This window comes from Aotus nancymaae, unplaced genomic scaffold, assembly GCF_030222135.1.
Source record: "Aotus nancymaae isolate 86718 unplaced genomic scaffold, 86718_ANA_hifiasm-v0.15.2.pri h1tg000014l, whole genome shotgun sequence".
In the NCBI taxonomy this organism is placed as follows: domain Eukaryota; kingdom Metazoa; phylum Chordata; class Mammalia; order Primates; family Aotidae; genus Aotus; species Aotus nancymaae.
This window is the reverse complement of record NW_026988425.1, coordinates 315272-339433: the sequence shown is the minus strand read 5'-3', so window position 1 is coordinate 339433 and position 24162 is coordinate 315272. Positions and strand designations below refer to the sequence as shown.

At 56.3% G+C, this 24162-nt stretch overlaps 1 protein-coding gene across 1 annotated transcript in view; it reads right to left on the bottom strand.

The window, feature by feature from the left end:
- Positions 1-4810: 4810 nt before the first annotated feature.
- AHRR (aryl hydrocarbon receptor repressor) overlaps positions 4811-24162 on the bottom strand; it is a 97766-nt gene continuing 78414 nt past the window's right edge. Inside the window, exons 5-10 of the mRNA XM_064375746.1 lie at positions 16584-16713; positions 15562-15698; positions 12049-12248; positions 7616-7677; positions 7195-7336; positions 4811-6290 (exon numbers count right to left, since the gene is read on the bottom strand). Of these exons, the coding sequence (XP_064231816.1) occupies positions 5276-6290; positions 7195-7336; positions 7616-7677; positions 12049-12248; positions 15562-15698; positions 16584-16713 (1686 nt within the window). The 3' untranslated portion in view covers positions 4811-5275. The remainder of the gene's footprint in view (positions 6291-7194; positions 7337-7615; positions 7678-12048; positions 12249-15561; positions 15699-16583; positions 16714-24162) is intronic.

The window sequence follows — 24162 nt, the reverse complement described above, 5'->3', positions numbered from 1 at the left end:
GGGAGGCGCCCGCGGTCCCGCCGCTCCGGAGGTGGAGGCCGCGCTTAGCTCCTCCGTAGGCTTCCGAAGCGCGCACGCGAAGCTCAGCCGCGGCAGAGACAGGAACAGGAAATTCAGGCAGCGCCGCGGAGACCGGAGGCGAGACGTGGAGGACCCCGCGCCCGAACGCGTCCGTAACGTGAGCGCGCGTCGGTTCCCGGGAGAACGTCGGGAGCGTCGGGAGCCGCGGTCGGAGCTGCGGGCTTTTGACTCCGGGGCCCGCGAGGCCCGAGAGGCGGGAGTGCTGATGTGACGTTCGCGGTGCTCAAATGCTTCAATCCTCAAGTGAGAAGCCAAGCCCCAGACTGCGGGGAAACCTCGTCAGCATCTGTAACTGACGCATCCCGAATAGAAACGGAACTCCGGCAAGTCAATCCGGAAGGGCAAACAGTGCAGCGAGAAATGGGCGAAGAGCCTTAGGCTCCGGGGAATACGCTGCCTCCTTGGCCTTCCTCACGGAGACCTTGTCCCTGCACCCTCCTCACGGGGCTCAGCTCAAGCCTTTGAGCCACGACACTCAGATCTCACTGGGGCCGCGCTGCCTCCCTGACCTGCCGTTCGGCTCCAGCCCTCCATATGACCCGCATGAAACTGCCCCAAAGACCTGCGGCACCCGCAACCCCAGCTCTGTGCACCTGCAAAGCACCGGCCCCTCCCTGCGTCACAGAGTTGACAGGGTTCTCATGGTCACGTTCAGCTGCCTGCGCCCCTTCTCCTTGCACGTACGCACGCACCTGCAGACACCAGCTCTGGGACACCACTGACGTTTGCATGTGTTTTCTCCTGAATGTGTCTCCGCACTGTCGCAGGGCCTGACATTTAACAGGGATTAAAAAACGCCGAATGAACAAAACACAGAAAACTGCCGTTTCATCCCTTCAGAAGCCCAAGACTGAAAATGTCTGTCCACACAGGTGCCAGGGCTGGGTAGGGTGGGAGCGTGGGAGATGAGGAGGTAGGAGGGAGACCACGTGGGTGAAGCCCCTCTTCTGGGCAGCGCCTGCTGAGATGAAATTGCAAGTGTCCAGCAATTAGGCTCACATCTATAATTCCAGCACTTTGGGAGGCTGAGGTGGGCTGATGACATGAGGCCAGGAGTTTGAGACCAGCCTGGCCGACATGGTGAAACCCAGCCTTTACTAAAAATACAAAAATTATCTGGACGTGTTGGTGGATGCCTGTAGTCCCAGCTACTCTGGAGGCTGAGGTGGGAGAATCACTTGAACCTGGGAGGTGGAGGCTGCAGTGAGCCAAGATCACACCACTGTACTCCAGCCTGGGTGACAGAGTGATACTCCATCTCAAAAAACAAAAATTGTGTTCATCCTAAGTCCACACAGGCTCGCTCAGCAGAAGCCAGACTGGGGGTGAGGAGTGAAAATGTGGGAACTCCATCTGCCTGAGGCCACAGAGGAGAGGGCATGGGGGGAGGGGTGGGCCAAGGTATGGAGCCACAGATGGGAGGGCTGGCCTGGTCCCCGGGGGGGACATGGGAGTCTTACACCAGTGACCGGGACGGGTTTGCTGACCAGCTGCAGGGTGCAAAGGAGGCCTGGCAGGGGCTGCTAGGACTCTGTAAAGTTGCCTGAGGAAACAGAAGCGCAGTTCCCTGGGCCTTGGGCTGCCATCTGTGCTTAAGGAGGCCCCAGCACTTTTCTGATGGCATTGGGGGGGGTGGGGGGGCATCTGGCCACAATCTGCCTGGGCCAGTGACCCCCCCGCCCCCTTCCCATGGGCCTGTCATGCAGGCCCTGTCCCAGGCAGGGTGGACGCCACCTGGCCCCCGACCCACAATGCCCTCAGCTCTACCTTCCTCACTTAACAGGTCAGGTCTGGGGCGTCCTGAGAGCACCTGGGAGGGTCCCTGACCCTCAGTGACAGGGAAGAGGGGCCTAGACCGTCTCTAGAAGCAGTGCCACTGGGCGGCAGCAGGGAAACGGCAGGCACTTCCTCCTCCTTCAGGAGGCTGGTACCTCTAGAGTTTTTATTTTTATTGCTGCCTTCTATTTAGTGGTGAAAGGCTGCTTTAGAAGGTAAATTAACCAGCACACCCTTTAAAGGAAATAAAGTGACTTCATTAGGAAAATGCAGACATTTCAATTTATGTTAAACAGGTACTAGCATGTCATATATTTTATATCAGTATTGCAAATTTAATACAAACCACAGTACAAAATGTATTTGAAAGCTTCCTAAAGGCACTGAGAAGGCAGTAGGGAAAGCTGCATTTATAGTGCATAAGTTTTAAAAATTCAACAAGTTAGTCTAGGTATTGAAAACTTTTTTCTTCCAGTAGAAACTGCGAAAATATAAAATATAAGCTGTATTTATCTCCTCCCTTCCATCCCATTCCCACATTACACTTGACTTTCATACTTTTTCAGCTGTATAGGGAAAAGCTACATAAACAGAAAGACAGGAACCTGTAATTAGTGCTAACAAGAGAAAGGGCCACGTCGCACCTTCTGTGTTCCACGCGCTGCCCCACAGTTTTCCAAGAGGGATGCGGCTATGAAATAACAAAAGTGCTGACGGGGAGTTTTTGTTGCCACCGAGGAAGGGACGTTGGACGCCCTGCTGGCCCCAGGTACTCAGAGCCACAGCCTCCTGTGGGGTCCCCACGCCACAGAACCTAGAGAGCTGACACCTGTGTGCTGAGCGCAGCGTCAACACTGCGTGGGCTGCACAGCAGCCACGGCGACGCAGTCTGTCACCGGGAGGGCCTTGGATGGGGGTGTGTCTGAAGGTCTGGCAGGTGCAAGGCAGGATGTGGCGAAGGAGCCTCCGGGGCAGGGGCTGCCGTCTGTGCTGCTCTGACGGCACTGAGGGCCCTGGCTACAATTGGCAAACGCAAAGCCACGTCTGATTCCATCTTTGGGGCCTGGTGTTTTTCCCAGTGACGGCCATTGGTTCTAGGACACTCGAGCCCTGTGATACACATGCAAGACTGTCAATCACTGAGCTCCCTGCCCACCTCAGCCCTGAGACTGGAAGGGCAGCTGCCACTCTTGGGACCCAGGCAGCGCCCAGGCTGAAGGGAGCTGCAGAGGGTTCAGCTCCAGAACGCAGGACATGGCCAGCCCTCAGGACAGGGAACTCCAGGAGTGGAACATGCGTGTTGATCAAGATGTTTTCAGGGATACAGCACATCTGATTTTTAATTATTTTTTTTTGTGAGACAAGTTCCTGCTATGTTGCCCAGGCTGGTCTTGAACTCCTGGGCTTAAGTGATCCTCCCACCTCAGCCTCTCAAAGTGCTGGGATTACAGGCATGAGCCACTGCGGCTGGCCTGCAGGTCTAATTATTAAGGGTCTTTCCATGATCAGGAAAGGAACTGGGCACTTGGTTAGAATAGGAAGGAAGTGGGAAGCTTCTGAAATACCATCCTGGTCTTAAATCCATAAATGCCCAGAGACCAGAGGTGTGCCATGCTCAGCATGAGAAATGAATAAAGAGGGCTCTGTGCAGTGAGGGGCCAAGGTGGGAAGTAGGGGCCAGTCCTCACATGTGGTCCTCATGGGTGCCTGGTCCTCACAGGTGACTGGCCCTCAGGTGGCTGTTCACCCCATGGCTGGCCCCTGGGTAGCTCTGTCCCCATCGTGAGTCTAGGCATCAGGTAAGGGGGAGATGGCAGTGGAATGCCATGAGCACATCTCATGCCCACGACAGCATAGCACCAAGGTCACCTTTCGAAAGGTGCCCAGTGGCTGAGCAGAGTGAGTGGCCCCTCGGCAGGGCTTGGGAGTCACAGGAGGCCACGTTGGATCTGTGACTCGGCTCGGGTGGTTGGCCTTCCTCTTTCAGTTCTGGGAAGAGAGCCTTATCCCTATCCCTGCCACATGGGGGCAAACTGTCCCAGGACCAGGCTGCTGAGGGGTGCAGGCACCTGGCAGTGGGCAGAAGACCCAGTCCCACCAACCAAACCTGGGTTTTCACAAAGTGAAGGTGCATTTAACCAATGGCTTCACCATTAAACCGGGGGCTAAACGCTGACACTCCAAAGCCACCGATAGGGGGCGTCCACACAGGAGGCAGAATGTACAGTGCGACGGGATGGCGGGTCCCTCACCCCAAGGGCTCTCCCAATGCAGCTGACGTCCCTGAGGAGAGGGCGTCGTGCCATGGCTTCCTCCTGCTTGGTGGTGACTTCTACACCCTGATGTGATGCCTGCACCAGCCGGGTGCAGCGTGGAAGAAGCCTGAACTGCACCATCAGCTGTAAGTTCTCTCGGGTTGGCGGACCGGTGACCTTCGCTTTCTGACTGCTTTTGTATCCAAATTTCCTACCCTCAGAATATATGGCCTTTACGGCTGTTTTGATGCTATTAGTACTTGCCTGTCTGGTGCCTGATTATTCTCCGAGAATGGCCATGGGAACCGTCGTCTGAGTGAACTATAGAGACAGCCGGACAGGGAGAAAAACCCCACAGACAGCGCAGTCTCCTATGCCTTTTCTCTACGTTGTGTGTTTCTTTGTACTTCCAAACTCAGGTCTGTGAACTCGGTATTACGTGATGTACCGAGAGGCAGATTAGTAAGAACCATCCGCAGAGACCCACTAAGAACACGGGAGATGTCCAGAAGGAACAGGTGTTACCCTGTCCATTTCTAGTCCAGACCTGGCCTCAGACTCTGTTCTGGCCCCACGGAGCACTGCTGCACAGCGCGGGGCAGTGTGGGATCCAGCACTGCCAGCCTCTGCTGCCTGGAGCATTCTAGATTCCTCCGTGAGGGGGCTCACAGCCCCTTTCTCTGCGAGGTGTATTTCTAATTTGCCGGGTGCTGGCCTCTGCAGCGCACTCCAGTGACGGGCTGACGCTGCCTGCACGGCACAGGCCGGAAGCTGCAGGTGGCCAGGGAGGGCCGAGCTAGAAGCGCCCCCACAGCTTCCCTGACTCTGGCCTTGGCGGCAGTGGGACGGCACTCCCTGCCTCTCGGGCATGACACTGTCCGGCCATGACCGCTTCATTAAAGATTTTAATTCCTCAAAGAGAAATGCTGTCATGCCTGAGTAGACTTAAGGCCAGTTCGCACTTGAGAATGGTTGAGATATTTTATAAAATTTGGGATACGCTGCAGCGTATGCTGCGCACACAGACGAGGGGACTGCGCATGTGCAGCTCTGCAGAGCATTTCTTAGGAAGGTCTGCGACCTGACCAGGTTGGGGGGCAGCCCAGCCACTGGCGCACCTGAGCGTAGACGGACGGATCTGAGCTTGGACGGTGGTCACCGCGCTACGGCAGGAATGTGCACTCTGAGGCTTGGGGTGGGGCCAGCGTCGCCAAGCCACTTTTGGGAAACGTCCCAGGCGCCCTTCCCTGGCTGTAAGCGGCCCACTGGGGCGAGTCCAGCGGCTCGCGCTTGACCACAGGGGCTGCCTCAGCAGCTCTGCAGGTGCAGCTCGGCAGGGAGGACGGTTCGCCTCGGCCCCGCGTGCAGAGCTGGTGGGGAGGCTCCAGCTGGGAAAGGCTGTGCGTGGGTTCCAGGCGCGCGCAGTGTGCAGGGTGGAAAGGGGCCAACTCCCTGCTGTGCCCTGCAGTGGCCCTGCCGTGGGGCTGAGCCCCCAGCACGCCATGCCCGAGGTGTGCAGTGTAGACCTGGTGCAGGGAGTCTGGCTCTGTCTTCAGGGGCATCCTGGTAGGGAAGGTGACCGGACGGCTCCTGTCCCCGGCCCCCAGCCCCCACACCTGGCTGGGCATGCAGCCGTGGGCAGCATCCTCAGACCCAGAGTCCTTCTCCATCTTGATGGGCACATCTAGCAGCAGCGTCGGGCCGCACAGGCCCCCCGGAGGCATCTGCACGCCTCGCAGCTTCACGTCCTCTGCGGGATAGCCCCTCGAGGCCAAACGCTGAGCTTCAGGCTGAGGGTGCTGCAGCCTCCCCTGGGGAAAGTGGCAGAAGGGAGGGTGCACCTGGTCCTCACTGACATCCCGTGAGGCTCTGCTGGTCCGGATGGCGTGGGCACTGGGGGATGGGCTCGGCAGCTGAGAGATGGGCAAGTTCCTGAATGTGCCTGAGCCACTGGCATTGAAAGTGCCCTGGATACATGGGTAGGGCAGGCAGGAGCCACGGGACGTGGGGCGCAGGGAGAGTAGGTCACTCTGGCTGGGCTGCAGCTTCAGCCGGGCACCAGCCTCACTGCGCCTTCCTGCCGTCCAGGGCAGGGGCTTTGCGGGTCCTGGCGTCTCCCTCCGCCCTGTAGCTCCAGAGGCCCTGCTCAGCACCCTCTGCTGCTCCTCCTCCCTGTCCCTGCAGAGAAAAGATGCTCATTTGACAGCAGCTGAAGACACTAGGTCTGGCCGTCTTCGGTGGGGGTCTCTAAGGGAGGCTACTACGTTAGGACGATGCTACACTGACCCCACACCACACCATCCCCTCTGACCCACCCAGCAGCCCAGAAGGCCGTGCCAGCACCCTCCACCCCTGCCCCATGTGCCTGGGGCAAGTCAGGAGGGCCCAGGGTTGGGGAGGTCACAGGCTTCAGGGAGGGGTCTCCGTGAGGCCTAGGCTGCCTGTGCAGTGTCAGCCACACCAGTCAGTAGCTCTGGGGGTGGGAGGGGCCATGCAAATGGCCCCATGGAACTGCAAAGCGGAGAGCACTGTGTCCAGCAGTTTCTGTGGCCAGGCTCTGCTGCTGACTGACTGGACGCCACATGACATTAGGACTGGCACTGTGTGACTGTGAGACAGTGGCCTGGAGGGTGGGGAGGGGCCTGCGGTACACAGCTGGGCTGGTCAGGAAAGGGGGAAGGCTCACCTGGGCAGAAGGCAGGCCCTGGGGAGGGAGGGGGAGGAGACAGGACTCTGAGCAAAGGCAAGCTCAGGATGGAGCCGGGTGACCCAGGTTCTAGGCGACAGGTGAGGGCTGGTCCCAGAGCCCGGGCAGCTCAGCCAGAGCCCACGGGGCATCCTCAGCCCCGACATCCCGGGACCACTGCTCCCCGGGGTCGGTCCCCAGCGACGTGCATGACTTCCAGCCGGGGAGCTGCGTGCACAGCTCCACAGGGAGCAGGGTCAGCTGTGGCTCGCGTGGGGGTCAAGGCTGCCATCGTCTTTTTTCCCTCGTAATCACTCCTCCCACCCCCTTACTTTGGGCCTCCACGGTGACTTAGGGAGCTGTCGGGGCTGGGGGAGGCTGCCTGGCACCACTTACCTTGAGGTCCCCTTAGAGTCGAGGACAAGGTCAGGGCTGCCCCGGAGGCAGGGGCACGGGGCTCTGGCGGGAACCTGTGCCCATCGGCCAGTGTCATTCTGTTCCCTGAGCACCAAAATGCCACTTTCTCTGCTGCTCCTTCCTGTTGGGGTTTAGAGGGGGAGGAAGCCATCACTGTGTGAGCTGAGGAGCTCCTGGACGACCGCTGCATGTTCTCAGCACGGCAGGACCCACTGAGCTGCTTAGAAATGCACACACCAGAGCCCAGGACCGGTGCCTGTCCACAGCAAGACAGACACCCAGTCTGCAAAACAGCTTTTCCATGGAATACGCCACATCTCCGCCGGGCAGGGAAGCTCCCCAAGAAGCAGAAACACATTTTACCCACGTGGAAAAGATCAGATAGAAATGTTCTAAGTACCTGCTGAATAATTGGGTTTTCCATGCAGTTCCGATTCGCACAGACTCGTGGTGGCTTTCACTCTGTGAAGAACACAGATAACAGCAAGATGACGTGTGGATTAAACATGCATCGAAGGTAGAAATTAATGGTGACAGGCATTGCTGTCGCACCCGAGCGGTAAAGACAGAAACAATAACTCACTCTTGTTTAATTCTTTATAGCTTGGAAAGTTATTTTCTCAGTTACAGATTTACTGAAAATAATCATGTCACTTTTCAGGCCAATGAAGGGCTCATGAATTAGCTTCAGAAAGTACAAGGATAAAGTCATAGATGATTTTCAGAGCTAAGATCATTTCCTGGAAGGCCAGAAAGAAAATACAGTCTGTTCTCCTGATTCCAGGTAGTTGTGTTCTAAGAAGTGAACACTGAGGTGGTGAAGACCAGCTCACATTGGAAATGTGTGTGTGCCCACATACGCATCACAGTGATCTGAATCTGAAGTCCTAACAGCTCACCCTGGTAGATTCTATTTCCTTTTGTTTTTCAAAAGAGAAGCGTTAGTGGTGCTGCCCCACCAGCAGCTGCCAGAGTTGGGTTCAAGCCCATCTGACTCCATGGCCACCGCTCCCGAGCTGCCCTTCTCTCTGACTCTGAGCACCTCCAGGAGGGCCAGGACCAAAGTCTGAGCAGGGGCCATGTCCAGCACGAGACTCACAGTGCCGCATGTGTGTCCGTGAATGGCTGCAAAGCACAGGGTGTGTAGATGTGGGGGGTCCCAGTGAATTACAGTGAGCAGAGGAAGTCACTTCAGAATGGGCTTCAGGAACAGCGGGATCATGTCACAAAACTCCTGTGGGAAAAGCTGTAGGAGACTGGGTGGCTGCTGGGGGCTGCCAGAGGTCACAGGGGGCCACGGCGGCTGCTGCCACTGCCTCGGGGCTCTGGTTCTGCGGAGTGCACCTTGCATCTTACACCACTGTGGCGCTCAGGGCTGGTGGACCACAGGGTGCATCCTGGAAGCTGGCTTCTGAATCCAGCTCAGAGCAGGGTGGTGAGGATTCCGAAAGCCTTGGGTGGATGGGAGTCAGCATTCTTGGCTTGGCAAGCTTTCTTCCGCGTTTTGAGTTTTAATAACGTGTGTTGAGCTGAAGTTGTGTGCCGGCTTTATGTGCCTTGCGCTCCATCCTGCCCTCATGACCCCACAGGGGGTCTGGGCGTCCAGGCCCAGAAGAGAGCTGTGACCCGCGGCCCCACACCTGCGCTCCACCCCGGGACAGCCAGAACAGGGCTGTGGGCATGCAAGGTGCAGTGGGGCCAGGCCTGCCCTGCCCGGCTCTGACACCAGGGGGCTTCGTCCCCTCTGCTTCTACGGCTGGGAACTCAACAGGGAACTCACAGGGAAGACCAGGCTCTCGGTGTGCACCTTCAATATAAAGACCAAGCCAGGTAAAGAGCGGCCCAGGGTTTGCATGGTTCCTGCAGGTGCAGGAGGACCTGGGCCAGAGCCCTGCGGGGACCCCGGGCTTTCTGTGTGTCAGTGCAGCATTCACTTCTTTTCCCTTTAGAATTCTGTGTTTCAACCTGCGCTTTCCATCTCCATCCTTTAAAACGTAAAACCTTCCAGAGGCCAGGCGTGGTGGCTCATGCCTGTAGTCCCAGCACTTTGGGAGGCTGAGGCAGGTAGATCGTGAAGTCAGGAGATCAGGACCATCCTGGATAACACGGCAAAACCTCATCTTTACTTAAAATACAAAAAAATAGCCAGGTGTGGTGGCACGCGCCTGTAGTCCCAGCTATTCGGGAGGCTAAGACAGGAGAATCACTTGAACCCAGGAGGCGGAGGTTGCAGTGAGCCAAGATTGTGCCGCTGCACTCCAGCCTGGACTACAGAGCAAGACTCCATCTCAAAACAAACATACAAAAAACCCTCCGGAGGTCTGTGGGCCTCAGCAGGCTGGCTCGTGTCCCGGCCATCCCCGAAGCTTCCCTCTGTCCTCAGACAGCAGCAGTGAGGTGGGGCTGTCAGGGCCCAGGCAGAGGCCGCTGACGAGCAGAAATGAGTAACGAAGGCAGAAGCCAACACGGCATGAAAGCCTTCAAGTGACCGCTGCTGCTGTCAGGCTGGAGAGCTGTGCAAATGGTTATCTTAAAGAGGTCAAAGGTGAGGATGGACGTCACGGCCACAGCGGAGTGCTGTGAGTGCGGGCAAGGTGGCCTTGGGGCCTTCGGTCAGCCCTGGACACAGCAGGGGTCCCAGAGCCTCCAACGTCCTCCTCTGCAGCCCCTTGGGGTGAAAGGGCCCCCAGCCACATCCTCTGCATCTGGAAGTCAGCAGGTGCGTGACGGGGTCTCCCAGCATCTCTGGGATCCGATGGGCAGAGGGGCTCAGCAGCAGGTCCCGGCGTTCCCACAGAGGGCGCACTGGCCTGCCAAAGGTGCCAGGGAACGGGAGGGACAGCAGTGTGGTGGGCGCTGCTGAGTCCCAGATCTCAAACCAGCTCAGGAGCCTGGACTCTGACAAGGTCTATCAAGATTGCATCTAAAAGAATGAAATTTAATACTAACAAAAGTTAAGGAACGCAGTAGAATCCAAAGTCAGACTACAAGGCACCCCACATCACTGCGACTTAGGATCGCCCTAAGGTGCCTGCCGCAGCTGGCGCATCAGTAAAGGCAGCTCTCAAAACAGGGTGGGGACATCTCCTGCTGCTGCGAATGTCCCCCCAGCGCCGTCCATGCACAGAGGAGAAGCGTAGGAATCAGGAAATACCTGGAAACCAGAACCCGGGGCAAGGCAAACAGAGCAGGGAGCACTCGGCCAAGACAGGACGGTGGCAGTGCCAGGCAGTGAGAGTCAAGTCACACCAGGATGAATCTGCTCTCAAGGTTCTGTCTGAACCCAGCAATGTTTTCTGTGCGTGGGGTTCGTGCAGCCTCAGCCAATCGCTCCTGGGTGCTATGGCAGAGATTCCCACTGGGATGGGGAGCTAAGATTTCCTTCCAGCTCAGTATTTGCTGCCCACAGAGCAGGGAGGCCATGAACAAAGTGGGCTGCCCAAGAGCAGCTGCAGGATCGCAGGCAGGCTGAGCTGCACTTGGTTACCAGGGCCTGCGTGCAGCGCCGAGGGGCCGAGGACAAGCCGGGTGTCTCAAAGTCACAGAGCAGGAGCACCTTGCCAGCAGCCAAGGGCCTCAGGGAGCTGAGGGCCAGGGTGCAGGCCAGCCCGGACCGCCCCTCCGCCCTGCACTCAGCCCCCCTCCCTCCCATCAGGCTGTCCCACGAGGAGGCAGTGACAGGAGCAGTGACTCGTCCAGGTCACTGAGATGAAGTTGGGTCTCTGGCATCCCGGCTGCCCCAGCCCCACATCACTGGTGTCTTCCCCACAGGTGGGACACACAGTTTCTATATACACGGCATTTACATCTCTCCCGGCACACAGGACAGCCTTAACACAATCTAGGAGACTACAGGCACGAATCCCTGAGGGCAGGGGTCCCCGGCGCCCACGCCACAGATCGGTACCGTCCGTGGCCTCCAGGAGCCAAGCTGCACAGCAGGAGGTGAGCGGTGGCACCGCCTCCCGTCAGCTCAGCCGAGGCATCAGGTTCTCACAGGAGCTTGAACCCTGTCGTGAAGTGCGTGTGGGAGGGCCCTAGGTTTCAAGCTCCTTATGACGATCTGTCACTGTCTGTCATCACCTCCCCCCAACTGGACCACCTAGGTGCAGGAAAACAAGCTCAGGACTCCCACTGGTTCTACATCACGCTGACTTGTACAATTATTTCATTACATGTTACAGTGTAATAAAAACACAGATGAAATGCATAGAAACTAAATGTGCTTGAATCATCCTGAAACAACCCCCCTGCTCCCAGTCCATGGAAAAATTGTCTTCCACGAAACTGGTCCCTAGCGCCAACAAGGCCGAGGACCAATCGGGTGTTTTCTATTTCAGAAAGGCTGAGAAAGTGCTGGGATAGGACGGGGTTGGCCAGGGACGAGGACCGGCTGGAGGGGCAGCTGTGCCATTGACCCTCCGTCTGCCCACCAGGGACGTACTTCTCTGGCGTCTCTTGCAGCCAGGAACCACCTCCACTTGTCCATGGACAGACTGTGCGAAGAAGGGGCAGCTGAGCAGTGGAGAAAGGCACAGGCCACCGCCAACCTTCCGTCCCCTTGAGGACACGGGGTCAGGGCGCTCATTCTGAAACTGGTTCCGTAACAGGGCGATTTGGGAATGAGTCAAAACAGGCAGCGTTTGGTGCCAGTTTGCAAATACGAGTCTGAAAATGTTTAATCTCAACGTTGCTACCTGGGTCGTGTAATGACTTTCAAAACAGAACACTTGTTATGTTATTACTGGCTGGAAAAGAAGAAAGACACAGATGACACTGAGCGTGGAGGCCGCCGGCAGGCGCCACGTGGCCGCGAAGGTGTGTCTTACTCACTTTGCATCCGTGGGCGCCGCAGAGTCAGCCCTGGGCTTGGCCCTCAGAAGCGCGCTCCTCACTTTCACCTCCGTCGCGGACAGGAGGGGAACCGGCGTCACAACGCAGAACAGCGACAGCCGCGGTGGGAGCACCGCCCCCGAGGGCGCCTTCTTCTTCTGTCCAAACAGGAATTTCAGTTTCCCTTGAAACTGCATCGTCTGGTGTTTAAGACAGAGAGGAAGGCGTGTTCACAAAGTGCCCCGCAAGGTGGCCACGGGACACAGAACTCAAGAGCCCCACAGCAGCTGGAATTTGCTCACCACTAGGGCTCAGGGGGGCGGAGCTGCGGCTGCCGAGCTGCGACCCCACGGCCTGCGCAGCGATTCGCGGGTTTCTCTGGAGTCGCCGCACTCGCCTCTAATTGACAGGCACGTTCCCGTGTGAGCACGCAATCACGCTCGTGTGTGCGCCGCTCCCCCCCAGGTGGGCGTGAATGTGCACCTGCTGGGCCTGCCTGCCACCCACCCACAGTCAGGCCACTGGCCACCCCCTGGCGGGAATCTGCAGGAACGGATGATCTCCGAGCACCGTTTCAGCTTTAATATCCCATTTCCAAATTATTAATCCTTCATTTTAATAACATTTAGGCACAACTTGATTTTATTTATCTAGGGCGTACAGTGTGACTTTAAAAGCCAGCAAGTAACCTAAGAGTTTGTTATAAAAGAAAATAAAGTATCTCTCTACAAAAGAAAGGCTGATGTATAATTTAGTTATTTACCAGGGGCCTTCATGGTACTCCTGCCTTCCATGGAAGGATGATTCCACAATGTGGCGTCTCTCTATATCTATCCTTTTTTCATCCATCTATCTTTCCATCCATCCATCTATCCACCCAACAACCCATCTTTTCATCCATCCATCCATCCATCCACCCATCCATCCATCATTTTCCCATCCATCTCTCCATCTACCTTCCCATCCATCCACCCGCCCATCCATCCACCCACCTATCCATCTACCCACCCATTCATCCATCCATCCACCCACCCGTCCATCCATCATCTTCTCATCTATCCATCCACCTTCCCATCTATCTACCCACTCATCCATCCATCTACCCACTCATCCATCCACCCACCCATCTATCCATCTTTGCATCTATCCATCCACCTTCCCATCCATCCATCATCTTCCTATCCATCTATCCATCCATCCACCCATGCATCCATCCACCCATTCATCTATCCATCCACCCACCTATCCATCCACCTACCCATCCATCCATCCACTCATCCATCCATGTTTCTATCCATCATCTTCCCATCCATCCACCTTTCCATTGATCCACTCATCCACCCATCCATCCTACCATGTTTCCATCCATCCATCCATTCATCCATCCACCAATCCATCTATCCGTGTTTCCATGCATCTGTTATCTTCCAATCTATCCATCCATATTTCCATCCATCCATCTTCTCATCCATTCACCCATCTGTCCATCCATCATCTTTCATCCATCCATCCACCCATCTATCCATCATCTAGCCATCCATCCACCCATCCATGTGTCTACCCATCCATCCATCCAACCACTCACCCATCCATCCATCCACCCATCTGTCCATCTATCCATCTTTCCATTCATCCATCTATCCACCCATCCATCCATCTTCCCATCTATCCACTCATCCATCTATCCATCCATCCATCGATCTTCCCATCTTATCCAACCATCCATCCATCCATTCATCCATCTGTCCATCCATCCATCCACCCACCCATTCATCTTTCCATATGTCTATGGATTTATTAAACAAGTAATAAACACCTGCTATGTAGCAGTCGCACAATTGGTATGAGGGATTCAAGGCAGGGGTGTGCTGGGAAATGTTTAACATCTAGCTCTCCAGGGGGAAAATGCCCCAATAAGCACCGTTTGCCAATTTCTTTAGTATAAATATTCCCAACGTGGCTGATTTCAAGCTTCCAAGTAAACTTCAACCGAATCTCAAAAACTAGCATTTTCACAGCTGGCCCTGGGTGGCATGAGGGAGTTCCCATGACACCCGCTTTGCCCAGGCTGCACCACTCAGGGTTAAAGCTGGGAAGAGCTGTGGGGTTGTGCGGGGTCTTGGTGTGGCTATATTTCAGTGGCTGTACAGTAAAATCCTTCCAATTTTGTGTCATCTAGAAATAAGAGTTTTTAATTAGCTAATAATTGGTTAGATAATTTTTTTAAATGAACAACAGTCCATAGCCAATAAAAGTATCTTAATGTCCACAAAATTTAGAACAAAATACCAAAATTAAAGCCTTTATTGTCAGTACCTTTATAAATGAAAGATGGGCCCTGGGGCGTGTGTGTGGCAACAGAGCTGGGGCCTGAGAAGAGCTGGTCCTTCCAGAAGGTGCCCAGTGGGTGGGGGACAGACAGAAACATGCAGACCCACAGGTGCCTCTGCCGTGGGATCCCCAGGAGGTCATGGGCCCACAAATGGGTGGAAAGCTGAGCCCAAGGGGCCTGCCCTGCTAGGGTGCAGAGGTCAGAGGGCCTTGTGGCATTGAATTGCAGCCAGGAGGACAGCAGAGGCCACCACTGGGGCTCTCAGGGGCCACGACCCAGGCCTGACGGCTGCGACCCAGGGCATAGGGGCTGTAGAGAGGCAGATGCCTCAGGGGTCCACGAGGTGGGCAGAGGTCTGGGACAGGGTGGGAAGTCTTTGCCCTGACATGTCTGAGGGGGAGGACTTCTCTAATTCGTTGAACTAGAAGAGGAAATGGTCAAATAGCAGAAGTAAAAATCCCAAGTATCTGTTTGCAAGAGAAGAGGGTAAAACCACAAGCTCACCAGAAGCTGTGGGCTCAGCCACTCACGCCAGCCACAGCTGGAGGCTCTTTTTTATTTTTATTTTTGAGGCAGAGTCTCGCTCTGTCACCCAGGCTGGAGTGCAGTGGCTCAATCTCAGCTCACTGTAACCTCCGCCTCCCAGGTTCAAACTATTCTCCTGCTTCAGCCTCCTGAGTAGCTGGGATTACAGGTGCGTACCACCATGCCCAGCTAATTTTTGTATTTTTAGTAGAGACGGGGTTTCACCATGTTGGTCAGGCTGGTCTCAAACTCCTGATCTCAAAATCCGCCTGCCTCGGCCTCCCAAAGTGCTGGGATTACAGGCGTTGAGCCACCGTGCCCAGCCTATGTAGGGCACATTTTAAAAGATGTTTTACTAAGTTTTAAATAAAGGTACAGCTAGAGTATAAACCTACTGCAGAGTTTTACATGTTCATCGACCCGGCTCGCCCAGCACAGCAGGCCTCACAGGTGACTCATCACGCGTCCCCTCGCACCCCAGAGGCGTCAAGGCCACACGCTGTCGCGGTGTGCACAGAGCTCAGTGTGCGGCCCTCACCCTCCACCAGGGACATGTGGGTTAATGCCCCCACCTCCTCTCGCCCTGTTTCCTTCCATACCAGGGTGGAGCGCACCCCAGATGTCAGGAGCCTCCTGCCAGGGACCCACACACTCACCAGGAAGCCTGAGGTGCTGTCTAGCAGGCAGCGCACACGGCAGACGAAGCAGCGGGTCAGGAAGGCCGAGTACTCGGTGGGCACGCCTGCGCCCCACTCCTGGGCCCTGAGCAGCCTCCCCAGGATGGCGTCATCTCCTGCAGGCCACAGGGGTCAAGGGGCGTGATGGTGGCAGAAGCCAAATCACGGGGCCACACGCGCGGCAGCGGGCACGGAGCACACGGCAAACACGCCGTGGTTCTCACGCCAAGATGGTGGAAACCCTATCGCTGCGCACGCCTCCCTCCCACCCCCAGCATCCCTGTAGACATCACTCGGACAGTTTGCCTTCGTCGTCCTTTGCCTTTAAAAACATTGTTTTTAGTACACGTGCATGCACGACGATCCACCAATGGTTTCATCCGGCTTGTTTTTAGCTTCATGAAAGGCTCTGCACAAGGCTGTGGTGGAAACTTCCGTGAATTATTTTAGGCCTCCGTGGATCTGTGTGAGGGGACCAGGGAGCCGCCCTCTGCACAGGACCCCTGGGCAGACGCCACCTCCACAGAGCCCCAAGCCTGCAGGGCTCATCTTACCAGTCGGGGCCACGGGGTGGCGGGGGGCAAGCCCTGTGCAGGGGTCTTCATAAAAAGGGGCAACTGACTCTGAACAGCGACAAACTTTCAGGGGCTTTTTTTGGATAAATCTAGTATGAAGCAAAGAAACTTCCTGGCAGACATGAGACTTCAGGGGAGTTTGCAAAACAAGAGGCCAGGACTGCAGCTCACGGTGAGGCGGCAAGGATGGCGGTGACCTCAAGCCCGGCAGAGCCCAGGAAAGCAACCAGGAGTGAGGCAGGAGCCACACAGAGCTGGTGGCGGCCCAACCAGGGGACGGGAGGGACATGGGAGGAGGTCTCTGAAGAAAGGTGGGATTCGGCGCTAAGGTTAATGTGGAAGGCAGAGCACACCAAGAAGCCACGCCAGGACGTTTTCCAGAGGCATCAAGTGCTATGTGACCTGTTCTAGGTTTTGCTGACCCACCTGTCTCCGAGGACGGGGGCTGCCCAAACACCACCTGGGGAGGGTCCATGGCCCAGTGCAGCTGCCGGCGGAAGTCCTGGCGGTCGTCCACGTGGATGTAGTCGTAAATGTTCTGGTGCATTACGTCCGTCTGAAATATTGCAACAAGGTTATTTTAGCCTTTCCCCAAGTGGCTTTGCACACTTCACTGCATGGATGAGTTTCCCCTCCGCTTGTCAAAGTAAGTCACAGCCATGGGGAGAGAATCCCATCAAAAAGACGGCGCTCGGCCCTGGGCCCCCATGCTCCCTCCTGGGAAGATGCCTAGGTTGCCTGGAACGCCCGCCCACCCGTCTGCCAGCCCAGTGGCGCCCACATCCAGCCTTCGGGGCAAGCGGGAGGCCAAGAGCTGAACATCTTCTGGGCTGTGGACATTTTGGGGCCGAGACATCCACCTTCTTGGTGACTTGCCCTTTGTCACTCTGTTTCCCATCACTTCACGTCTTAGGGCCGGCGATTCCCTTCATCCTGACACTCAGCCCTCGACCTCTTCCCACTCCCACGGTGCCTCCAGGACCTGCCAGTTCACAGGCCTCTCTCTGGTCCTCTCTCCTTCCTCCTGCTCAGAAGCAAATCTGGGCCCTGACACAGAGGCCGACCCTCACAGGCACCCAGGGTCCACGTCCGGTGACAGAGGCTGACACTGTGGGCCAGAAAGACTGACTTCAAGATGGACCTGACTGTCACCACTGCCAGTGAGTGTGTCTGAGCCTGAGGAAGGATGGCCGTCCCACCACCCTCTTCCTTCTCGTAACTGAAGGATGTTGGCCGTCTGCACCTGGAGCCTGGCTCACCTGGGCCACCCCCCAAATAATTAACCCTGCCAGGGACTGCTAGTGACCTCAGGACTCTTTCAGGGTGACCGAATTCTAAGTGACATTCATTATCATGATAATAACCAAGTGGTTCTTCCTAACTGGATGTGAAACTCCTTAAGAATCGAGACTTTAGATGTAACTAATACACTCACACTAAAGGGATGAGCAACTTCAAGCAGCCTCATGGCAGGACCTGCGGGGCTCCCCGAACAAGAAGAGACACGGCCTCAGGAGGGCAGAAGGAGGTGGCCCTCCCTGAAGGGGCTGGACTCTCACCGCCAGCGCCCCCGCTGTCCCCTTCTGTGAACACGCTGTCACGGGAGGCGGTGGGCAGAGGAGTCCGGAGAGGAAGGCAGAGAGCTGGGAAGTGGCTGCCACCTTCCACTGGTGCTGGCGGGCCAGGGGCTACGGAGGTGAACGTGGGGCCGCGGGCAGACACCCCTCGAGGCAAAAAGGGCCGCACCAGCCTCCTGCCGTGCACGCCTCGGCGGTTCCACCATCGCTGCCTTCCTAAGGACCTCTGTGACCGGAGGGTAACTTAGGCCAAAAAGTGCCCAATCGAGAACACGCAGCTGATGAGTCACCTCCGAGAAAACACCACCCAGGTGAGACCACGGGACGTCGCCAGCACCCGCGAGGCCACGTCTGCCTCTGAGTCGGGGCTGCCCTCGCCCTCGGTGCGGGGGCTGGTTCTGTGCCGCCGACTGCGTATAGAGGGAGGATGCCTGCCAGGGTCCCCCTGCCCCGTATAGTGACCGTGCGGGCACCTGCAGTGCAACGGCCTTGTCCACTCTGTGCACACGCACACACACACACACACACACACACACACACACACGCCACCGCTCCCTGGAGCTGCACACAGGCCGAGGCCTCCCAAGCCGGGGAGGCTCAGCTGCCAGTTAACCCCGACGGTCTCCGAGGCAACTGCACCAACATACGCTCCGGCATGGCCGTGCACGGACACTCCGGGGCTTCAGCTCCTGGCCGACGTTTGTCCTTTTCCCCTTTGTCTTTCAGTCGCTGCAGTGGATACGCCATGTTTCTCTCTGTGGTTTCAATTCCCACGTCGTGAACCGTAAGAATGAGCACCTTACAGATGTGGGATAGTCAGTGGTGTGTGAGTGCGTGTGCGTGTGAGGGCGCGTCAGTGTGAGGGTGCATGCGTGGCGGCATGCGTCCATGGCTGCGTGTGTACGTGCGTGTGTGGCTGCGTGCATACGGTCATGGGTGGCTGCGTTCGTGCATGGCTGCGTGTGTACGTGCGTGCGTGGCTGCATGCGTATGGCTGTGCGTGACTGTGTGCGTGCGTGCAGCTTGGCTGCGTCTCTTTCTGGAATCCCCCCGAGCGCCCGGCTTCCCTGCCCAGGCCCTTCTGGACGCGCATTCCCTGGGATGTGTCCCCGCCGCTTCCCACCCTCCTGATGGACACCACACGGCCCAACCCATCCATCCTCTCCACATGGGGAGAGCTTTTTCCTAAGAAATCTTTCCGCACACATTTCCTAGCTCTGCCCCGTTGTCTTCTGGAAACTTCCATCATCACCCTGAAGCTGTCTGTGGTGTGAGCCAGGACTCAAGACTGGCTTCCTCCGTCCGCAGCGCCGCCTCCGTTCAAATGCGAAGGCCCAGGCCCCTCCTCTGCTCCCAGGAGTCAGCTCCTCCCAGCCCTAGGCCTCCCTCTTTCTCCCTTGACTTCCTGTTGCCAGGGGATTCTCTCCATGGGACTCTGTCAATTCAGGGGTGAGTGAGCAAGGCTGGGTTTAGGCTTCCATCCCGTCCTGTTCTATGAAAGCCAGGTTTTCCCAAATCCAGGGCTTCACAGCTCTCATCACCAAGTAGCCAGCGGCTCCTCCTTCACAGTCAAAACCCCCTTCTCCTCCAGAACTGCGTGGCTCTGCCGCTGTATGGCAGCGGCCCCAGCCCGTCAGAGGATGCTCAGCTGCATAACCACCGTGGCATCGCCTCTCACGTCTCCGCAGGGTCTGCAGGCTGAAGGATGCAGCGTAGGAGAACTTTAAGAAATGCACATCCACATCCTGACGGCCAGAAAAGGGGATCCACAAGGAAGCTTCAGAGCCCTCATCCAGACCACGCTCCCTCCCAACCCCACACTTTACCCCTGGCATGCAAAACACGAAGCCAAGAAAACAAAGACCCAGAAACCTGAGTCTGCCCCCTTCTAACCTACAGACCTTATGACTTTTGCTTCACAGCTTACGGAGAATGGCGTGGTGACGCTCCCAGTAAACGGAGGTTGGCAACAAACAGAAACACCCACCCCATCCGCTCTCACTGGCCAGCCTGTTGGTCCTTTTGCAGTAAGAGCCGGGCACCTCAGAAGGCCCCTGCTCTGCCAGGACAAGCACCTGCCTCAGGAAACTTGGCTCCGGAACGCTCTCCTGTGCGAGCTCCGACCTGCATTTCAGTGCCAGCTTTTTAGAACTGCATCGTACAGGAACCAGCATCCAGAGGCAAGCGGCATTCCCCTTACACTTGCTGCCATTCCTAATTTCTTCCTTCATAAATGTTGCTCAAAAGACTAAAATTCCCAGCTGGCACAGTGGTTCGTGCCTGTCATCCCAGCACTTTGAGGCTGAGGCAGGTGGATCACTTGAGGTCAGGAGTTAGAGACCAGTCTGGCCAACATCATGAACCCGTCTCTACTAAAAATACAAAAATTAGCCAGGCATGCTGGTGCGCACCTGTAATCTCAGCTACTAGGGAGACCGAGGCAGGAGACTCGCTTGAACCTGGGAGGCTGAGGTTTCAGTCAGCTGAGATTCTGCTATTCCTTTTAAAAATAGATTCTTGCCCTTAGCCCCAAGGACCACAAGCAGAGACTTATTTCGCAGCAGAAGAGAAAGACTCCTTCATCTTTATGGTCACGGTTGGGATGAGGCCCATGAGGTGGTCCACACCCGTGGTCACGTGGCTGGCAGCTGCCGCTTCACCTGTAGCCCCTTGCTCCCTGCATCTGGGAAATCTGGCTGTCATTGCAATGCATGGTGCACCCAGCCAGGCGGTCGGGGGACTTCTCTGACTCACCAGTCACCAAGGCCTGGGTTTGTGCCAGAGGCACATGGCAGTCCTGGATGCCTGGGTGCCCTGCTGTGTGGACACCTGGCTGTCCTCGCAGTAGCTGGCACCTTCCAGAACTCTCTCTCCAGTCCTCCACCATGGAGTGTCCCTCCTCCTCCTCCTATGCAGATCATGAGGCCCTGCACCTTCCAGAACTCTCTCTCCAGTCCTTCACCATGGAGTGTGCCTCCTGCACAGAGCAGCCGCAGCCCGGCCCTGGCAACCCCATGTTGCCTCGCACCAAATGGCCCTGTCATGCCTTTCCATAGGCAACGCCGAGTGCTAGGTCCCCGGAAGGTTACCCCCAGTACCCTCCCTGAGCAGCCCCGGCCTCCCGACTGCCTCCCCTCATCCCTCCCTAAAATAAAACCAACCAAATCTCTCTATACCCATCACTTATTAAAGCACTTGGCCAAAGACTGTGACTTAGTACTTTTCGGATAAATGAATGAATGTGCATTCACTTCATTTTAAATGTTTTTTCCTTTCCCCTATTTTCATTTATTATAGAAACCTGTAATCATGAGAAGAATCTTACAAAATTTGTAAACATCATCTTTTGCATTTAGAGCTTGTTTTTATAATGTGACAAGTTTTTCTGTTAAATATCTCACAGTTGCTGTACCTTGAAGGGCTTTAAGAACCTGAAATAGTACTAATGGTATGAAAAAAATAGACTTACATTTCAACATTTAATATAGAAAATGTAATTTGCTCAAATCACTCACACTGTTCTAATTTCCATATGCTCTAAAGTAAGTATGAATAAGATTTAGAGCTAATTGCAGCTGACAGTTTTACCTGTTTGCACAAAAGCCTGCACCCATCTGCTAACCATGCCTGTGGGAGTCTAACTGTGCTGATCCACGTGCTCTAACCTTTGAGGGAACGAACAACTTCTTGAATCAACAAATGTCAATGGCAACCAAAGTATACGCCCGAAGCCGTGTATTCATCAGCAGGCATGCTGCGCTCGAAGACACTGAGCTCGTGCGCTCATGCAGTGACGGGATAATTGGTTCCGGACTTTTTGTAAAGCATTTTGCACAATAAGGTCACATAAGCACAAAGCTGTTCTAAAGTTTTCATGAGTTATTTTGCATAAACTAGAGGCAATGCCTGATTGAATGGCATTTGGAACCAATTTCCTCATAATCAAGGCAAAACTTTTTTTTGGTTTTTAACTTCTCGTGCTTGGGGGAAAATGACCAAACGCCAAGAAAACACGAAGTCCAATTAGCAAGTTCCGACCCAGAATCAGCGTGCTCTGCGCAGCACCTGCCCCCACCCCAAAGCCCAGCCCGCAGTGAGCCCGCTGCGCCTGGCCCGAGGCGGCGGCTCTGGGTGCGTCTGGAGGACGCGGGCAGCTCGGATGCGGCGGCTGGAGCTGCACGTGATTCCGAGCGTGCGAGAGGCAGAGCGAGCGGCCTCTAGACTCACCCAGCACGACAGCCACGAGACCAAGCCGAAGCTGCTCTGTTTAGGTTGACGGAGTCACTGAGCCACACCTCACGTCCGCCGCATCCTGTCACGCAAGCGTTCCCCTGTTCAGGGCACCCCACGGCGAGGGAGGCACCGACCCCCAGCAAGTGCATACAGACCCACTCCACTGCTCTCCACGCATGGAGAGGAAGCAGCCCACGGGCAGCTCCAGGGCATCTGAGCACAGAAGATGGAGATGAAGACGCCAGCGGCCACCCAGATGCTCACGCGATCTGAGGGAATGAGGGACCTATCAGCCGTCACTGCAGGTCCCCTCTCACAGGAGACGTCAGGAGCTGAAAGTGCTGTGACACTCAGCAGAGCCTGTGGTCACACGGTGTTGAAACAGCTGCCTGGAGTGATGTCCCTCTGTGGCGCCAGGCACCAGGGCTTTTCCCAGCACTCCTCTGCTCAGTGGCCTCGTGGTCTGGCCGCAGCCTGGCAGGCAAACAGCACTGCTGGCCGTCGTGTGCCACGGAAAACGAGGCTCAGCGTCCTCAAGGTTGCTGCTGGGACAGCAAAGCCGTGTATCCACCCTGCACTGAGTTCCCGGGAGGGCAGCGACCAGGACACCCCCTGGCAGCCATGCCCACCGCACGGCACTCCCTCTCCCTGCACACAGCTGTGTCCCCCTGCGTCCTCCACCAGGGCCGGCCCAGGCCTGCTGACGAGCTGCACCCTCACGTGAACGCTGGGGGAGAGGCCGTCCCGAGGAGGCGTCCAATGTGCAGAGATAGCCGAGGTGCAGAAAACAAGCTCACGGTCACCTGGTCCTGGCAGTTCACAGGGAGGGCAGCCTTGGGGTTGAACTTAGAGGCGGACTAGAGGAGCTGCTTCGCAGAATCACCAGCAAGGCAGCAGCAGCTTCAGCTTTGGGAAAAAACTCAAAATCCCGGCTCTTGTGGAAATTGGATAAAAAACTGTGCAGCCTGAGGCCTGGGCAGACATGAATGCTAGTGATGTGTAGGGACCAGTGTGGGTGAGGGCGGTTCGTGGCTTCCACGGCCTGCTGCTCCGCACAGCCCCTATGCTTTCCACCCGACCAGGGAGATTTTCGCTTTGATCACCTGCGTGCTGCCTCTTACTCAGCGCGAATGCTGGCTCTGGGACCGTTTCCTCGGAGGCAGAGGTGTGGGCACTGCAGGTGGAGGGCTTGCCCTGGGGCCTCCCGCACCACCGGTGCACACCCCCTGGTGTCAGCTGTCCCCAGGGCCCAGCAGCCTCCAGGTATGCATCTCACCTGGGTCCCAAAGGGAGGCTTCCTGCCAGCCAGGCCCTGGCCTGAGCATCTCAGGAACTCCTCCAATGCCATGGCCCCACCCGTGCCACTGAGGGTCTGGCTCCAGCCTCGGTGGGGCTGGGGTTTCCAAGACGGCCCCTGCCTGGGCCCTGTGGGTGCCGCTGCCTGGGCCCTGTGGGTGCCCCTGCCTGGGCCCTGTGGGTGCCGCTGCCTGGGCCCTGTGGGTGCCCCTGCCTGGGCCCTGTGGGTGCCGCTGCCCCTCCGCAGCTGTGTCTGTGTCCTCAGAGTCCCCTCGGTCCTTGGCCGCTGAGCTGGGGCAACTGGTTAACATTCCCTTACAGTAAACCCGTCTTAAGTCTTTCCATAAAACTTCAAATTTCTGCAGAGTTTCTGTCTCCAGACTGAACCCCAATATGCCCTCTAGTTTTCAAAGTTTAGTTTTGATCTTTCTCCAACATACCTGCTCCTTCTCCATCACGTGCAATGCTTTCTCTGTATTTCATTATTTTAAGTCTTGTTTGCCAGTTTCCAGGAAGCACAGCTCGTCCACCTGTCTGTTGGCGCCTGCTCTCCGTCTGCGCACCTTCCTTGGGTTTATAACTTGCGTTGGGAGCTCGTCCGCAGGGCGAGTATTTTTGTGGGGGTGGCGTGTGGAAGTGCAGATAAAGGGCCCCACGTTTGCTTCTTTGAGTTCTCCATTAATCTCGTCAGTCTGCAATACGCCTGATTTCCAGATCCTGGGAGCCTCGCCGTGCAATGAGAGAAATCTGGATTCTACAACCATCATCTGGTTTTCCATGAGGGACCCTGCTCCTTCCCAGACAGAAAAACAGCTCCCTTGCTCCCCTCCTGGCCTTGAGTGAGTTTTTTTTTTTTTTTTTTTTTTTTTTTAGATGGAGTCTCGCTCTGTCGCCAGGCT